This window comes from Carassius auratus, chromosome 22, assembly GCF_003368295.1.
Source record: "Carassius auratus strain Wakin chromosome 22, ASM336829v1, whole genome shotgun sequence".
NCBI lineage: Eukaryota > Metazoa > Chordata > Actinopteri > Cypriniformes > Cyprinidae > Carassius > Carassius auratus.
This window is the reverse complement of record NC_039264.1, coordinates 2,572,471-2,590,792: the sequence shown is the minus strand read 5'-3', so window position 1 is coordinate 2,590,792 and position 18,322 is coordinate 2,572,471. Positions and strand designations below refer to the sequence as shown.

The 18,322-nt window shown below is 36.2% G+C and overlaps 1 protein-coding gene across 5 annotated transcripts; it reads right to left on the bottom strand.

Moving 5' to 3' along the window:
• Positions 1-461: 461 nt before the first annotated feature.
• LOC113039327 (calcium homeostasis endoplasmic reticulum protein-like) lies at positions 462-17,350 on the bottom strand. 5 transcript variants are annotated; one of them, XM_026197210.1, is made up of 20 exons: positions 17,170-17,350; positions 16,648-16,821; positions 15,772-15,807; positions 14,223-14,377; positions 11,033-11,170; positions 10,797-10,948; positions 8,558-8,669; positions 8,385-8,474; positions 8,089-8,302; positions 7,641-7,718; positions 7,030-7,193; positions 5,748-6,183; positions 3,095-3,339; positions 2,874-3,007; positions 2,611-2,697; positions 1,826-1,954; positions 1,619-1,735; positions 1,155-1,249; positions 880-1,065; positions 462-693 (listed from the first exon to the last, which is right to left on the bottom strand). In XM_026197210.1, exons 1-20 carry the CDS (start codon positions 17,192-17,194, stop codon positions 656-658), a joined length of 2,805 nt encoding a protein of 934 aa, XP_026052995.1. In that variant the 5' UTR covers positions 17,195-17,350; the 3' UTR covers positions 462-655. The 5 variants fall into 5 exon arrangements, with proteins under 5 accessions (XP_026052995.1, XP_026052998.1, XP_026052996.1 ...); XM_026197213.1 differs by lacking the exon at positions 7,641-7,718; XM_026197211.1 differs by lacking the exon at positions 15,772-15,807.
• Positions 17,351-18,322: the final 972 nt, after the last annotated feature.

The window sequence follows — 18,322 nt, the reverse complement described above, 5'->3', positions numbered from 1 at the left end:
AGTTTGCACGGCAGGTTCACAACAGAACTGTGATAGTAAACCTTGAATTGTTCATAAAGCCAATGAAGCTGTCGGACTGAAGTGAAGTAGTTTTTTTGAAGATCTGCAGTGAGTGTGAAGAAACTCCTCCAGCAGCTCCTCCCTTCACCGACTAATCGTGGTATTGCCAGCCTGAGACTCAAACCCACAACCTTAGGGTTAGGAGTCAAACTCTCGAACCATTAGGCCACAACTTTTTATATCCATTGACACAAATGTCAAGAAATCAAACCATTTTGCTCCAAATTTCCATTACAGTTGAATAAACAGATGATCAATGTTTTGGATGCATAGATTATAAACAGACAAACTTTTCAAGCATTGTTCATGTAAAAACATGCCTAAATAAACCAGTATTTTTTGGTAACTGTTCATTTTTCTCACTTCAATCACTCATGCATAAATGAATTGTATAAACACTGCCCTTTTTAAAATATCTTTATTTTGCTTTTACAGAGTCTCAGAAAATTCAAAGCAAGCGCTTGAAATGACACAATATGATGCTTTGATGCATTTCACTACGAAAAAAGAGCTAAGGGTAAGTAAGGCAAAACATCCAAACTAATGTAAAAACAGCTTTATGACATCTACAGTTAAAAAAACAGGCCACGTGTGATCACTCTGTGCTGGAGGGCTCCTGGGGGTCTCTGCTTACTGAGGATGAACAAAGATAAAACACATTCAAACTTGGTTATAATTAATAGTTATTTAGTTAAATACTGAGGGTTATTAGTTTGAATAAACCCTTAACCCAGAGTATTAGCATCAATATTAGTGATGATTGACTTGGCAAACAGGCTTTTGCTAGCATTAAGGTCTCGGTTTTAAAAACATGAATACCTTTTTCTCGTGCTTTCATCCTTGCAACAAAATTGTAGCTTTTGTTTTTCCTGTAGTTCACGTACGGGTCATCCAGCGCGACTCCCACTCCTTTATACTGGTCCCACTTGTCCCGGATGTCTCCTCCTTTGATGGGGTCTTGAATGCCCTGTTCTTTAGCACCAAGACCCCCTGATCCGCTCCAGCCTGCAGGATGAACAGCTGGAGAGTTAGTGCTGGATCAATGGAGACATCAGTTCATGTGGTCATGGTCAAACTTGTTCTAGATGACATACCCATCTTCATGAGCATCTGATGGCCCTTGTTTTCTTCGCCCAGCTTGAGGTCGACTGGTAAAGCAGCAGGGACTGAACCCAAACCAGATGTGGAGCTGGTGAAAGGCCATATTTTATCATGAAAATACAACAACAGACTTTGTAATGTGATTTCATAGGATGTGATTAGATTTTAAATTTAGGAGCGCCTAATGAGAAAAAGTAACTTAGGTAATCTGCTGCAAAACTTAAATTAAAAAACAAATGAAAATAGTTAAATAATTAAATTCAATAATTGGATGAATTTATTAAAATGGTTTTATTTTTTCAATTAAGCATAAACAAAAACAAAAAATATGCAAAATTTCATACATTTAGGATTAAAAATAAATTAAATCCTGAGAGTAATAACGATACCAAATAAACCCTTGTGAAAATGCAGATACAGATTACAAAGCAAAAATCTGCTTTTCAAATCGTCTTACGGTGGCGTTGGACTGCGTGATTTTGCAGCGTGAGCGCGCTTGTCTGGAGATCGTGACTTGGAGCGAGATCTGGAGCGAGAGCGACTTCGGGACCTGGATCTGGAGCGACTCCTGCTCCTACGGAAGAAAGTCAAAAATGTGTTCAATAACTTTGTGTGGCTGGAAAAAAAATGGTTTAAATATTTGCTAATTTTTTGGTGGGGGTACCTGGAGCGAGATCTGGAGTAGGAGCGAGAGCGGGATCTGGAGCGAGAGGATTTGGAAGACCTGGAGCTGGAGCGGGACATGGATCGCCCTCGACTGCGCGACCGACTGCGCGATGGACTCCCTCTGGTGCTGCCAAAGAAAACATCACGTGAAATATTACCAACGAGGAAACAACGGTAATGACTTCTGTTTTGTCGCATCGGAATTCAAATGTTATTTCAAGTATTAGAAGTACACTTTAATAGTATTTATTAATATTTTATCAAATCTTCGTTTTAAATTTTCATTTTCATTTCAGTCCAAATATTGCATATATTGTATTTTGTAATGTTTTATTAGGCTTTTTATACCTCGTTTTTATTTCAGATTTAGTCATTTAGAACACCATTATAGTATTTATTAATGTTTCAAATTTTATTAGCTTGTTTATTAATAATTTATTGTTGTATTGTATTTATTTTAGAATATCTTTATTTCACTTTTAGCTTTAGCAATTTTAGTATACTATTATAGTATTATGATTAAGCCGTATTATATTTCCAGGTTTCATTTCAATTTCAACAAGTTTTTTTGTTTATTTATTTTCATTTCAGGTGTAGTCTAAACAATTTCAACATTTTAATTTAACAAACTTAAGTTGCAAAGGCAACATTTGTAATTGTTATTTCGTTTAGTTACTTTTTTCATCTAATATTTACATTTTATTTTATTTCAGCTTTATTTCCACTAATGAAAAGGTTTTAGTTTTTGTTAGAATACATTGAAACAGTTCATTTCTTCCACACCTGTTGCGTTTTTCATGTTCCTTTTTCCGCCTCGCTCTCATTTTGGCCCGGAAGAACTCGTACAGACCGTTCTGTTCCCAACCCTCACTGGAAAAGCAATCATTTTTAGTCTTCACAACTGAAGTATTAAGTAAAAACGATAAAAAAAAAAATAATAATATAATATAATATAATATATATATATATATATATATATATATATATATATATATATATATATATATATATATATATAAACCCAGAGCAGTCACATTGGTGTTCACCTATTTCTGGGTCTCTCATGGGACGGTGGGCTGTAAAACGCCTCCACCGCGGCCAGCAGACGCTCACTGGGGGGCATCGGAGGCGGCAGACGGATGTCTTTGGGGTCCAGAGGCTTGTAATCGTGATCTTCAAGCTATGGTTAAACAGAAAGAATAACATTTAAGACAAGACTGACAAAAACAAGCATCTAATTCCCAGCTGACGTCGAATGTAAAATGACCTTCACGAGTGGCGCCATGAGTCCTGCGGGGAGGTCGAAGTAGGGCACGTTGGGCACCAGGCTGGGGTCGTCCTGAGTGACGTGAGAAGGGGTCTGTCGACGCACGTGTGGCGCCTGACCATTAAAGCCGTGAGGAGGCGGCGGCCCGAAATCAGGATGCTGGTTCCCACCCCACGGAGGAGGATCAGATATCCCAGGAGGAGGAATCCTCTGGTTCGGGTGGTGATGAGGAGGCGGAACCATCTCTGGTGAGAACAACAATATATTATGCATGACAAAGCGCGAAATTTTTTTTTTTAAGCTCACTGGAGTATTGTCACTTTGTCTGATTCAATACTAATTGTTGGAGATTTTCATATCCATGTTTGTTGCCCTCGAAAATTTATGCTTCCAGAGTTTTAAGAAATGTTGGACTTGTTAAATCGGACTCCGTTGGTGACGTGTTGTACTCATGAACACGGTCACTCTCTTGATCTTGTTTTGTCACTAGGATGTGTCTGTTTGGGATCCTGGTGTCATGATTAATAGTTTTTCGAATCATTGCCCAGTATATCTTCGAAGTATACGTCGAGCTCCTGTTCTTTGTTATATATTCTCTTAGTATTATCTCCTTCCACAACATCTGAATTTTTAAATGCCTATATTGCCGCTCCTTTCAATCCCTTGGATTGAGTCTGCACCACCCTCTGCAGATCCAGAATAACTAATTTCAACATTCAACTCTGTCTGCTCTAACATCATGGATTCATTGCTCCATATAAGATGAAGGTCAAATATCAAAAAGCTATAAAGTACTATAAAGAAAGTTATTTTGCCAGTATCATTGCTAATAATTATCCATGTGAATTATTCACTGTAATCAACAGACATCTTTGTCCTAGTAAGAAATTAACCCTGGCTCCCTCGTTAACAACTTGCAGTTTATTTGCAAAACATTTTGTCGATGAAATTAATGGGATCAAAGCTAATATTCTTACGTCTGCCGTTAATTTAGCTGAAACGGATATAACAGAACTTTGTTTTAATCAGACTGAAACAGTGTCGCTTTCTGAAGTTCATGACATTATTTCTCATTTAAAGCGTTCATTTTGCCACAAGGACAAAATTTCATTGCACATTCATTTAAGGATGGCTTTGTATTGTTAGTACAGGTATTTTGTCTATTGTTACTAGTAGTCTCTATAAAGGGATTGTACCAGTTTGTCTTAAGCAAGCTATTATTGAGCAAATTTTTACGAAAGGTAATCTGGACGGTTAGGACCTGTCAAATTACCGTCCAAAATCAAAAGTTCCCATCTTATATAAAATTTTGGAAAAAGCTGTCTTGAGACAACAAAGTGCTTTTTAACTAAGAATAATATCTTAGATAAATTCCAATCTTGCTTCAGGTGTAGACATAGCACTGAGTCAGCACTTTTACGGGTAGTAAATTATATTTAACTCATAAGCGATGCAGGGAATCACACTGCTTTAATTTAACCATCGATCATTCGATTCTCTTGAACCGGCTAAAGCACTTTGTCAGAATCCAAGGAATTGTTTATACATGGTTTGCATTTTATTTGGAGAGTCATGGCCTAGTGGTAAGAGAGTTTGACTCCTAACACTAAGGTTGTGGGTTCGAGTCACTTTAAAGCAAATATCTTTTACCGCAAAGGTTGGTAATTGTTTTTCATATTCTGAGCATTTTACCACTGGGGTACCCCAAGGGTCCATATTGGGCCCGGTTTTGTTCTCATTACATATGCTCGCATTGGGAAGGATTTTTTTAAAATATGGTATTTATGGAGATGACCAGCAGATCTATTTGCCTTAAAACCCTAATTGTAATAATACCTGTGTAACACTTCGTAGGTGTCTGGATGAAGTGAAAGATCGGTTGGTTAATAATCTTGTTCAGTTGAATGAAGGCAAAACAGAAATTATGAGTTTTGGTCGCACAGTTTTTAGCAAGATGCTGAGATCCTCAAATAAATTACTATTAATGATCCCAGGAGCACATCTTAAATCTAAGGGTGACTGAGCTTTTGCTGTCATTAGCACAAGATTATGGAAGAGCATCTTCCACATTAAGTGCCTTCAAGTGCCACTTAAAGTCATACCTGTTTTCTTTGGTATTCTAACTTTTTACTGGGTTTATTTATCATTGATTTTGCTGTTGTCTTGTTTAAATTATATCCTTTTTATCTTAACTTGTGATGCACAGCAATTTGAAACTGTGTAGGCTGGAAAGTACTCTATAAATAAATAAACATTTTGGTCACATCTTAATTCAAGTTAGTAGTATATTATACAGGTATTTAAAATGTACATTATATTATTTAAACATTTTTATATTAATTTATTTTAAAACTTAGGTTTTATATTTTATATGTTCAGATTTCATAAATTTAGTTTAGGTCTAACTAATTTTGTTTTTATATATTATATAGTTTTTATATATTATGTTTTTATGCATCTTACTTTCGTTTTATTACTAGTAGTTTTAGTACAGCATTAAAGTATTTTGAAATAGATTTCCATTTTCATACCTTCAGTTTTTATATATTACGATTACAATAACTGTAAAATAAAATAATTAAAATAACTAAGAAGAATTTAAGTAATTTTCATGAAAACATGGTCATTTTTAAGTAAGAAGCCGAGGTCTCACCTCCTGGGAAGTCTCCCTGTGGGTAGTCGAATGGGTGCGGCGGATACGGCGGCGGTTCGAAGGGATGCCGCGGAGGAAACTCGTCCTGCATGAAGTGTGGCGGGAAGCGTCCAAAGTTGTGTGGTGGTGGCGGCTGGTTGAACGGCGGCGGCTGCTGATGAGGAGGGAAGGGCCCGCGGAAATGCGGTGGACGCTGCATGCGGAAGGGTGGCTCCCTCTGGCCCCACGGCGGTGGCTGATCCGACTGGCTGTTCCACGGCGGCTGGTCAAACTGACCACTCCAGGAAGGCGGCGGCTCGTTCTGGCTGCTCCAGGGACCTGCAGGGCCCCCGTCTCGAGGGCCGTTCCAGTTGGGGTCCCGCTGCTCGTTCCATATGCCCTCGTGGCTGTTCCAGGGTGGACAGGGGGGCGGGGCTTGGGTTGGGTTGAATGGCGGCTGGAGACAGAAACATTTAACTTTTTTTATATATATATATATATATATATATATATATATATATAAATTACCCATTACTGATATCAAGTAACATTGCGAAAGTTCTAATTAGTAAAAATCTATTCCACTACTTCTATATTACTTTTACTTCTGAACTAATTTGTTCATCGTTTTTTGGAACCTGTGATACTTTTTTCTTTGATTCTTTTCAGCGGCAGTGTATATATTTCAGAATTTTAATATTTTTAATATATTAAATATATTTACAATATAAAATGAATAAAAATATAGACAAATAAATTTACATATTATATTTTCAAAAGGTATACTCATATGAGTTTATATTTATATATTCAAAATAAATATACACAGAACACACACATATATTATGCAAACAAAAGCTTTTATTTTGGATGCATTTAATCGCGATTAATGATTTGGCTTTATAATGAAAAACCTGTGAAGGTTATTATAACGTCAAATTGTGATGGAGCCACAGCGTAAATTTAAATTAATGATTAAATCATAAAAATGTATATATAACCTTACAAAATGAATAATAGCGGCATGCTTTTTCCAGAACGAACAATGTAAAAGATTTTTTACAAATTAAAGAAAAATTTATCATGAATGATTTTAAGCCATTGAGTGAGTGAAATATAATCAATAAAATAGTAACGATAATCTGATTGTGGCCATTTTAAAATGTAGTATAATATAACTACAAGTGCCTAATATTTGGAATCTGTTTACGTAATCCAGATTACATATAATCAGTAAATTATTTTTAAATACAGCTGCGAATAACGGAAGATCTATAAGGTTTTAAATTGTTTTTTGACTCACAGGTTGTTGAGGGTTCCACGTCGGCAGGTTGTGCTTCGGATCGAACCAGCCCTGTTTAGAGGAGGGGATGTCAGACGATGATGCCGGGTTCGAGTCTGATGGTCGGCTTGGAGCGCCTTCGTAATCGCCAGGTGGAGGACCGGCCATTGGAGGAGGCTTTAAATCTACCAATGACATTATTAAGAAAAAAATACATCATCACAAATCACACATCAGCAAGAAAAACATGAAATTGAGTCAGAAAGACAATGTGTGTTTTGTCTATTCATCTGAAGCAGCACTGTAATCAAAACACATTGCCTTACAAGGATTAATAAAGTTTGTTTGAGTTTTGAGATTTGAGTTAAATCTCTTAACTCAAAAAAAAAATTGATATCAAGCCAAGACATGATAAGGTAAAACATTTGGAGAATAAAAACAATTTAAACTGACACTGACATGAGAATAATTTTTATTTTAATATATATATATTTTTAAAGATGTCTCTTCTGCTCACTAAGACTGCATTTATTTGATAAAAAATAAAGCAAAATTGTGAAATATTATTACCATTTAAAATAACAGTGCTCTGTGAATATACTATACATCCAATTTACTACTGTAATTCAAACCTGAAATTTCAGCATCATTACTCCAGTCTTCATTGTCACATGATCCTTCAGTAATCAGTCTAAAATGCTGATTTGCTGCTAAAGAAATATTTCTGATTATTATCAGTGTTGACAACAGTTGTGCTGCCCAATATTTTAGTGGAAACAGTGACCCACTGTTTTCAGAATTCTTTGAGGAACAGAATGTTCAAAAGAACAGCATTTATTTAAATCTTTTGTAACATTCTAAATATCTTGCCTGTCACTTTTGATCAATTTAATGCATCCTTGCTGAGAAAAAGCATTAATTACTTTCGGACTGTAAAGTTTCATATGCAACTTTATCTGTATATGATCTCAAATAGTTTCCCCAAGGTTGACCTAAAAATTCATTTCAGATAGTTTCCAAAGGAAAAACATATTTAACCTTCATTTAAAGTACTACAATTATATTATTGAAAGTTTTTACCAGGCTGAGAGGTCAAGGGCGCTTGGGTCTTCACATCAGCGTCTGCAGGCGTCAGCTGACCGACAGCGACTGTGGCTGCTGCTACTGCTGCTGTCTGCTGCTGCTTCAGATTGTTCACAAACTCCTCGTGCTGTGTCTTCAGAGCCTGGATCTGCTGCTGGAAGGCCATCTGGATGGGCTGCACCACCGGAGCATACTCCGTGATGAGCGACGCCTGGACCAGACACATAAGAGACATCATGAGAAACATCCTCCAGAGTTAAACAGAAAACAAACACTGACAGCACGAGCTGCACCTGATACTGTCCCAGACCCAGAGCTGGACTCTGAAGCTGCTGAATGGTGATGTCATCAAAGTAACCGCTCTTCTCCCAGAGCAGCAGCAGCTGAAAACACGAAGAGCAACCACTCAAAGTCAAACTGTCACCATAAAGAAGCTGTAAACGGGAAGAAATGGGGATGATCTTACGCGGGTGATTTTCTGCTGCTTGTCTTCCTCTACTTCCAGGAAGCTGGTGCAATAAATGGGAACCACGACCTTCTGAAGAGCCGCCAAAAGATCCTTCTGATTTTTCCTCTGACTGTGGAGAAAAATGAAGGGTTGGCTCAATAAATCGCCATAAAAAACACTTGAACAACTATTTTCTAATTCCAATAGATTGGAGCTTAGAATTTAATGAAAATACATAAATTTTTTGTGAAAATTTGAAATCATAAATAAATACAAACATGCATAACTACATATATATTTGGCATAACATTAATTTTCTTAATTCAATTACAGACCAGAGTTGTTGCTCTCATTAACTTAAACTATTTAGTTGCTCTAAGTTTATTGCAAATTTATTACAGAAATCATTTAGTTTCCAAAGCAATATTTTTTCAGTAACATTACTTCAACTAAAATTGAAATGAATAAGAACTAAATAGACATATTAAAATGACAAAACACAACCACATTAAACTAAATTAAATTAAAGTTACAACAAAATATAAAAATATGATATGACAATCTGAGAAATTGCAAAAAAAGTGAAAACAAAGTGTCACATTATTTCATTTGATGTGATATTTAAATGTATTAAGGTTTTCTGGAGTTAAATTTTAAAAAATTAGCGCAAATTAAAACTTAACTAAAATAAAATAAATTAACTAAAAACTTTCAGTTTTCTAAAGTTATAAAACAAGTAAAAGGGAAAATGTTTAAATTAAACTGTTTAATATTTAATATAAAAAAGATATTTCAACATTTAAAATACTGTAACTTTTTTATATATATTGTTATAAATATATCTTTATATATTGTGTAAATATTTTTAAATAATCAGATTAAAAAAGCTCAGAACATTTAAAAATACACCCAATAGGGATAAACATGAGAAATTGATATTAGAATATAAAAGTAGTAAAAATATGAGTGTTCTAATAATATCATACCATATTATTGATGCTAAAAATACTCTCCGAACAGCCGATTTTCTGAGATTTTAGGGGTGTTTGTATTGCACTTCATAGAAGACAATGTTAGCATCCAATGATTTTAACTGTTGGAGAAAACTGGTAAATTATAAGCTTTTTTTTGTGCTGTTTTCATCTTCCAGGTTAAAAATCTGCATTGTGCTGACATCACAATTTGTGACGTGGCAAAGGACGATAATACATCGATGACGCGTCAGTGTTTATTAAATTATTCATAAGACTATTTGCTTCCCTTAATTATTCACAACAGCACGTGTTGATTTGCTATGACAGATGCTTCAGACTGTGAGATCGCATACATTATAGAGATCGACCAATATATCGATTTACCAATATTTTCCCCGATATTTAAGCATTTTATCATAAGCGGATATCGGTTTTGTAATATCGGATTCACTGATAAACGCTGCCATCTTTGGGGTGATTTGAGAATTGCGCGCAGGATCTCCATTGCAGCGTGTCTGACAACAACAACATCGTGCAGGTACTTTATTTGCAGTAGTTTGTAAACTATTTAACATAACAGCCAGTTATGAACCAAATTAGATGCATTACATCAGCGGTTCTCAATTCCAGTCCTCGCGCCCCCCTGCTCTGCACATTTTGTACGTTCCTCTTATCGCTTTATAGACTTTTGTTCTATTCTAACTTAAATGCGCTGCGATGTGGACATCACAGGATATTCCATCATGATTTCGAAGTGTACGTATATGTTCCATTCAAAGTGCACTGAAGTGTGCAAGACGAGAATTTAAATTGTATTTATGTACAGAGGTATATGATGTCACACTTAAGACAAATTTTCCACATAAAAAAAAATAGGACTGAAGAAACATTTTCATTTAGTCATTTATTTACTTTATAACAGTTAATAAATATCGGTTCTACATATCGGTTATTGGGCACATAAACACGCAAATAATTGGTATCGGTTATAAAAAATAAAACTAAATATCGGTTGATCACTAATACATTAACTGAGAGAAACGTTCATGGATTGAATGAGAGTGTTTGTTTTTACTTTGTGATGAGAACTCTGCACAAACACGATTTATTCACTTAGTGTAACCATTTTTACAAGCCATCAAAGGTTTATATAAATGCAGCAGAATAAGCCTTCAAACTGCAGGGAGAATTAACCAGTGCCAAAAGGGGGTTTCATGACCCTTTAAGTATTCAAATGCAGTATAATGTGACACAACAGTTCAGATGAAAGCTCCACCTCTCACCAGTGATGCAGGACGTCGTTGGTCAGATAGATGAGATGTAGGCGGAGCTCGAAAAGCACCCCATCAGCAATGATGCGGTTTCTGAGATGTGACGCCATCAGCTCACAGTGCGGCGGGGATTTAGCATTACTGAACATCCAGTTCTTTCCAGCCTGAGAACGATAAAAATAACCAGATAATAACTAATCTGAGGCATATCAGACAGAGCGGGCGTGAGCAAAGCAGCTTTCTCGTACCGATATGGCGTCTTTGGTGCAGGTGTCTATGATGGGCTGCAGCAGGTTATCAAACTCGTTCATGTCCAGCTGCGTCTCCGCAAGCAGCTTCTGCATCTGCTGCTCCATCGCCAAAGAGATGGCCGCCGTCACTTGCTCCTGAAACCCCAAAACACATTTACTTAACAGAATATATTAATGTTCAATGATATTGGGTCAGTTAGACTATTTTTGGGTGTGAAACTAAGACTTTTATTCCACAAGGTGACTATAAAAGACTTCTTTGTTTCTATTTCAAACAAATCCAGTTCCTTTGAACCTTTTAATTAAGATTCTGCTTCGATCACGGCAATAAATTAAACTAGATGAGTAAAGTTTGTGAACAAATGTTGATGTTGGCTTGGCAAAGCCTTGTTTGAAAGTTTGAAATGAATATGAAAAACTTTAAGACTTGAAGTTAATAAAATGTTACAATTTTGTAGCACATTGCTCAAAGGTTTAGGAAAGTTGCGAACATATTACTAGCACGTGATAAAGTCATAGTCGCTGACACTGTACAGTATGTGGATACCCGGAGCTGTGTAATACTTCTTCATACTTTAACAGAAACAGGAATGAAAATGATCTTGCTTGGAAGAAATAGATTAATTGAATAAAGACCAAAGATTAACTTTTAGATTTACCCAAAACAAATTATATTTTATGCTGAACCACTTAAGAGACATCAGACATCATTCTCGCCTAAAATACTTTAAAAACTACATTTCATGACACAATAACAGTAATATTTTGAAAATGATCTAAATTAATGGTGGTTGAAATCACAATGCTGCTTAAACTCAACTGGCAGAAGCCCCTCCCATGGGGTGCATAAGCGTCTGTTGTGGAGTTAATTTCACGCACCAATGAAGCGAATAGACTCAAAATGTTCAAGCGTCAAACTATGTGCGAATAGCACGATTTATTCGCGCAAGTCGCGTCTGGTGTTGAACGCACAGTCCGAAGATGAAGCAGCAGCTTAAATAGTGACTCAGTATGTAATAATATATTCAATTGAGAGTGAGGAGTCACGTGCCGATTTGATTTGATTTGGGCGGGGTCTGAGCCGGTCGGCCATGACGGTAGGAGACGCTATCGGTTGCCAGCGGCAACGCCTTCAGTACTTCACAGAGGCGCGACTAAACACTCCAGAGCTCTTTTATTTTCGCATATTTATTATTTCTGCGAAACAGAGACGGGCCTATGAATACGAGAAAGAAAAGGAAGAAAGTCAAGCAATGCAAAAAGATAAGGCGAAAGAAAAGCTCACACCAAGCCCAAAACAGCGGTATTTGGAGAAGGTCTCAGGCATCCAAAATATCGACCCATACGAGCTCCCTGCAGCAGAATGGCACAGAGACCTGGACCATTACCTCCATGCACACATATGGACATTGTGAATTATCTTTTGGTGTAAGTTACTACACAATGCAGGAGTTTAAAGGCATCAAGTCTTTGGAAAGTTACAAGGCTTGTGTGCTGTGGCTGGGTGCAGGACTTGGTCATCTACAAACCTCCAGGTGGTGAAAACTGCGTTGTACTGGCCAAGGTAAGTTTCTTCACATGCGTTTTAGTGTATTGTAATTAGGGCCGGGACTTTAACGCGTTAATTGAGATTAATTAATTACACAAAAAATAACGCGTTAACTAAGATTAATTAATTACAGAAAAAAAAATTCCCGCATTTTTAATAACTTATTTTTGCACCGCGGAATGTTTCTCACTGGATGAGTTTCGGCGGACCGATTATACTGAAGCACCAACTAGCGTTCGCATATCACTGCAGCACATCGACGAGCCTCAAGTATCACCTAAACGCAAAACATATAGCAGCTAGTGTGGACTTTACACTTTATGTTGAACTATGTATTATTTTGTTGGTGCAACTGGCAGTTTATGTTGAACTCTTTATTGTTTTGGCCAAGGTTATTGAGAGTTGGACTTAGTATGTAATGGCCTCTGAAGCAACAGAGAGATGTTTTCTAATAGTCAGTGTTTCCAATGTTCTGAATGTAATTGACAGTATTGTGTTTTAATAAAAAAAAAAAAACACTTTACAGAAGGTTCCAGCACCTATAAGCTTCCTGAATTTCTGAAATGTACTATTTCTAAATTGTTTCTAAATATGCTATTGCTACACTTCATGGAAAAAATTGCTCTGGTCTGCTAGACTTGGTTGAACAAAAATAAACAATATTTTGTTGCTTAAGCTTATGTATTCAGTCATTATTCAATGGTATACTATAAATCCATGTGAAAAAAAAATTACTTCTCACTGTTCTCAGGTCAAATATTTATCTGCGATTAAAATGCGATTAATTTCAATTAATTAATTACAAAGCCTCTAATTAATTAGATTAATTTTTTTAATCGAGTCCCGGCCCTAATTGTAATTACATTGCATTTAGCAGACACTTCTTGTCCAAAAGGACAAAGTAATTAACTGTGACTATTTCGTAAACACTAGATTGTAACGAGATGTTCAATGAACACAAACGTTTCCAACATGTTTTTATATAGGCTAAAGCTGTGTATGTTTAGGTGCTTAGTTGTAATTTGATTTTAGCAAAAGGACACATACTGTACCAGGTTTTTGTGTTGGGTGTTGGGGGCTGCAAAGTGGACAAACCAGTTCTGGGTTAGCCAGGGTAGTTAAATGTGTGATTGCAAGATGTAAAAGACCTGGTTAGATTATAGCCATTAACAGCATGAATGCAAGGTGTAGGATTCAGACGAGGCTGCAGACGGATGCTGTGTCCATTCCGGTAACCTAAAAAACTGTATTCCATTGTTCCTATGTTATCGTGTGTGGTACTGGAGCAGTTTTTAACGCAGCAGTGACTTCCAGGCATGGTAAAACAGTGCGGGTTTGCAAGAACCTCCTCTACTACCGAGTTAACAACACAAGTAAACAATCATGTTTGCCGTCCGGCATCCTGCCAACATGGCGGAGAGGGTGAGATACCATGACATCGAGGGGAGGGGCTCTGTACCATGACGACAACTCCTCACTCTCAATACGTTACATATGTTTTGAGTAGTATTTGACAATATTACTGAATTTTTAGTCAAATAAATGCAAGTCTGGCACGCAGAAGAGAAACGAACCATCAAAATACGCAAAGTGCCATAGACTATTCATTGAGGGGGGTGAAAACTTTTGTGCACACACCTGTCTGAGGCTGAGCAGGTGTTGCTCCTGCTGCTGCAGGTTCCACTGGCTCTGCTGGATCAGCTCCTCCACAGACGGCGTGGACGGCGGCGGGAGCATCGGCATCGGCACGGGAACATCTGCGACCTCTTTACCCGGAGGTTTACAGAGCACTGCTAATCACAAGAACACACAGACACAAATCTATAACACATACTGTGTGCCGAGACAAACATCTGTCTGCCAGTGCATCCAGATTTGATGGATTTGGGCGTTCTGGGAAGCGCTACTGAAAGTGAATTGACTCTCGTTTGAATGGATGTTCCCAGAGCAAAGCCTTTCAGATCAGGGAAACATGCAGGAAATCACTCATGCTGGTTCATTCCCCTCTGATTTTCCATGTCTGGAGAGAATCACATGAAAAACTCGGGAATAGGAAATATTAAGCTGGGAACAAACCCAAAGAAAAACTGCTTGCTTGTGGCTTCCTCGAGATACAAATGAAACTGAAAGCTTGAATCAAGATTTTTACAGAATACTTGCATTTGCAAACCAAAGTAAACCAAAAATAAAATCAAGCTGCACATGTTTAAATATCATGTATGTAGCAAAAAGTAAATAAAAATACCGTGCAGAAAAGTAATGTGCTTACTAAGAAATTGCTTACCTAAAAATGTAAGTGAAAATTAACTCTTTCAGACCATCCAAGATAAAGATTGTTTTGATTCTTCATCTGCACGTATTTGTAGATATGTACTGTAGTAATATCACCACAATGCGTGCCGTCAGAATGAGGATCCAACCAGATGATAAACCCATAATAATCCACACCACTCCAGTTCATCAATTAACATCTTGAGAAGCAAAAAGCCGTGCAATTTTAATAACCAAACCCATCAGCTTCATGCATTTTAATTTTAAACTGTTGCTTCTGGCCAAAATATGATTTCATAATCCATAACGCACCCTCCATCCAGTTATCTCGCATCAAAATCCACCCATATATCTGTCTGGGACTGTTTTCTTTGTCTGATTTCTCTCCTGATTCAGACGAGATGACTTAGATTAAAAACGCATTAATGATGGATTTGTTTCTTACACAAAACTTTTCTCCAGTTGTTAATTGATGGACTGGAGTGCAGTGGATTATTGTGATGTATTTATCAGCTGTTTGGACTCTCATTTTGATGGCACCCATTCACTGCAGAGGATCTGTTGGTGACCAAGTGATTAAAAATGCTAAATTTCTCCAAATCTGATGAAGAAACAAACTCATTTACATCTAGGTTGGCCTGACGGGGAGAACATCTTCAGCTAATTATCATTTTTGTGTGAATTCTATTAATTCATGGCTCAAATCCCGAAATATGTTAAATATTAAGAGTGACGGTTGGCAAACACCACCAAATATTGTGTCGCATCTGTATTTGAAAGTTTCAACCAATTACACAAGTTGATATCTGTCTGAGAAAATGAAAGCTATGACATAACCTCACAAATTAAATATAATAAAAAAAGTTTCAAACACTAATGAAAATGAAACATTTCTGATCATCTGTCTAATAAATACCTTCCATTTTATATTCATCATCATGAGAGCCAGAATCTACGAAGGAGAGAAGCACACCTTAAAGACGAACACATTCACAATACAACAGGCAAATCTAGCTGTAAATATACATCACACAAGCCCCGTGTTAAAGAAATTAAATAATAAACCAAAAATAAACTTCTAATGTAAGACTAAAAATGTATTGACCGCTAACTGAAATAAGCTTCAGTTTAAGCACCAAGTTTACAACAAATAAATATCCTTACTAAAAACTAAAACATAACCAAGCCTAAAATGTAAACAATATAAAACAAACCTAAACAAGTAATATTTAAAATAAATTAAAGATAATAATAATAATAATTAAACCCCAAAATTAGTAAAATTGCAATTAATAATAATTATTAACGGTCACTCACGTTTTTGAACATAAACTTGAAAGTGCATGATCCAAACCTATACATTTACAATATATGACTGAAAACATGTTGTTTTTGATGATATTGATGTACCATTTTAATGGTAGTGCAAAGTTTGAATTTAAAATGGGTTTCAAAGCATGAATTTTGAGATTTTAAGTTTTCAAGTGATATATAATTTCTGATGATTTTTAAAGTGTGATAGAGAAAAAGGCAATAGAGAAGACTTTTTTTCAGGTCATAACTAATTTTGAACAAAAAAGATTGGTAAAATATATAATTAGGAGTCTTAGACCTTTCCAACGACATATAGTTTGTCATGATTAGATTAGGATTTAATTATAATATAGTGGCGTAGACGTAGGGGGCCCACCGAGATGGCAGTTAACAGGTTAAATTATTAATAATAGCAATAATAATATTAAATTCACAGAAATGAATGTGACTTGTGCTCTGCAGCGGTTCATTCACGTACGCTGCTGCTGTTCGATGGCCAGTTTGTATCTGTAGTAGCCGAAATAGTCCCCTCCGAACAGAAAGGAGAACTTGGGGTTGTCCTTCTGCTTCTCCATGGTCATCTTCTCAAACTCGGGGCCGTTTCGGGCCACAAACTGAGCCAGTTTATCAATGACATTACGCAGCTCTTGATCTGATGGGAAAAATCAAAGAGAAATACAGTACACAAAATAAATACATAGTATATTTTATTTTATTATATATCAACTGTGCACAGTTTTAGTGTAGTAAATATAGTGTAGTGTAGTGTGTAGTGTTGGTCAACATTGGCATCTAACGTTACGGTAAAAGCTTCATATGTAAATTTACAAATACTAAAGCTGCAAACTTTCCAAAACACTACATTTATGTCACTGCAAAAACTTTTGGCCATGACTGTAGAGTCAATATAAGCTAAACCAGCACATAAATACTAATCTTATGTGACAACCGTGTGTTTATTAGTGAGGTTTTGGTGAATATAATATCAGTTTACGGTTACCTTCTGGTGGAGTGGAAATATCCATTATTCTCACGATTACTCGATGTTATTAGACCAGGAATTCATTTATAAAACGCGAAACAAAATAGCCCGCTATTAAACGGACGCGACCATTATGTTAAAAGGGTTGTGTTGTGTTTCAGTTCAAGATGAAGCGACAGGAAACTGAACCGTGACGACTTCCTGCGATGCGTGATGTACGCACGCGCTCTGGAGACGTTCGGAAGCATAGACATATAAATAACTAGACGCCTCATTGGCCGCTCTGAGCCGTTGCTGCGATACGTCAACCCCGCCGCCATGTTAGTGAGGGCAAGACTGCCTTAAAAATACATGGAAGTAAACGGGGAGCTCCGGTTTTTTCTGAATAAAAACACGATAACGTTCACATTTATCAACCGATTTCAGGTTTGTGATCTACGTGCAGTTAAAAACTTTGCCTCCAGTTATTTAGTTAGGTTTGGAAAATTATTAATTTTCGTAAGGAATTGTGAAAGCTCACATTTGTCTCACTTCTTGATTTCGTTTATTATTTTCGGTTTACAATTCTAATGTTAATTTAGTATAACTGTGACATATGAATGTAATTTAATTTGAATATTCATTTAATTAAATGTATTTGATTTTATTGCCTTGTCTGTGTTCAATCCCAACATTTTTCTCTTTTTTCTCTCTTTCGTGTCTCAGATCAGAACACAGCTCATTCCCTTTGAAATTCTGTGATAAAATCTAAGTAATACATCTTTAAACACTAATAATTTACTATTGTTGAGAAAATTTAATAAAACAAGTAAATACAAATCAAAAAGTGACACACTAGCCTACAGATGAACTCCACAACAAATAATAACACATGTAACTGATGAGGCTATGGATCCAGTGAAAATGAAAATATGAACTGATACAGTTCACAGTAGAAATATAGTAAAAAAGTGATATGTTATATTAAAAAGTACATGTAGTACAACTTAAAGTAAAGTGAATAATATGAAAAGCGAGTACAATGCTACAATAACATATTCGATATAATAGATTTATAATAGTATAAAAATTATTTGTATAATATGAATAATACCATAATAAATAACCGAACAACAATAGGTTAACAATAGCAAGAAGAATATGTAATATCAAGGGTGGAATAATACAGAAT

What these genes read in the sequence shown, in the direction of transcription:
- LOC113039327 (XM_026197210.1), bottom strand. Translation starts at nt 17,194, where the DNA reads ATGGATATTTCCACTCCACCAGAAG. An exon ending in GAACATGAAAAACGCAACAG is followed by an intron (nt 1,955 to 2,610) that starts GTGTGGAAGAAA and finishes TTTCTTTGGCAG; the next exon opens with CACCAGAGGGAGTCCATCGC. An exon ending in TACTCCAGATCTCGCTCCAG is followed by an intron (nt 1,736 to 1,825) that starts GTACCCCCACCA and finishes TTTCTTCCGTAG; the next exon opens with GAGCAGGAGTCGCTCCAGAT.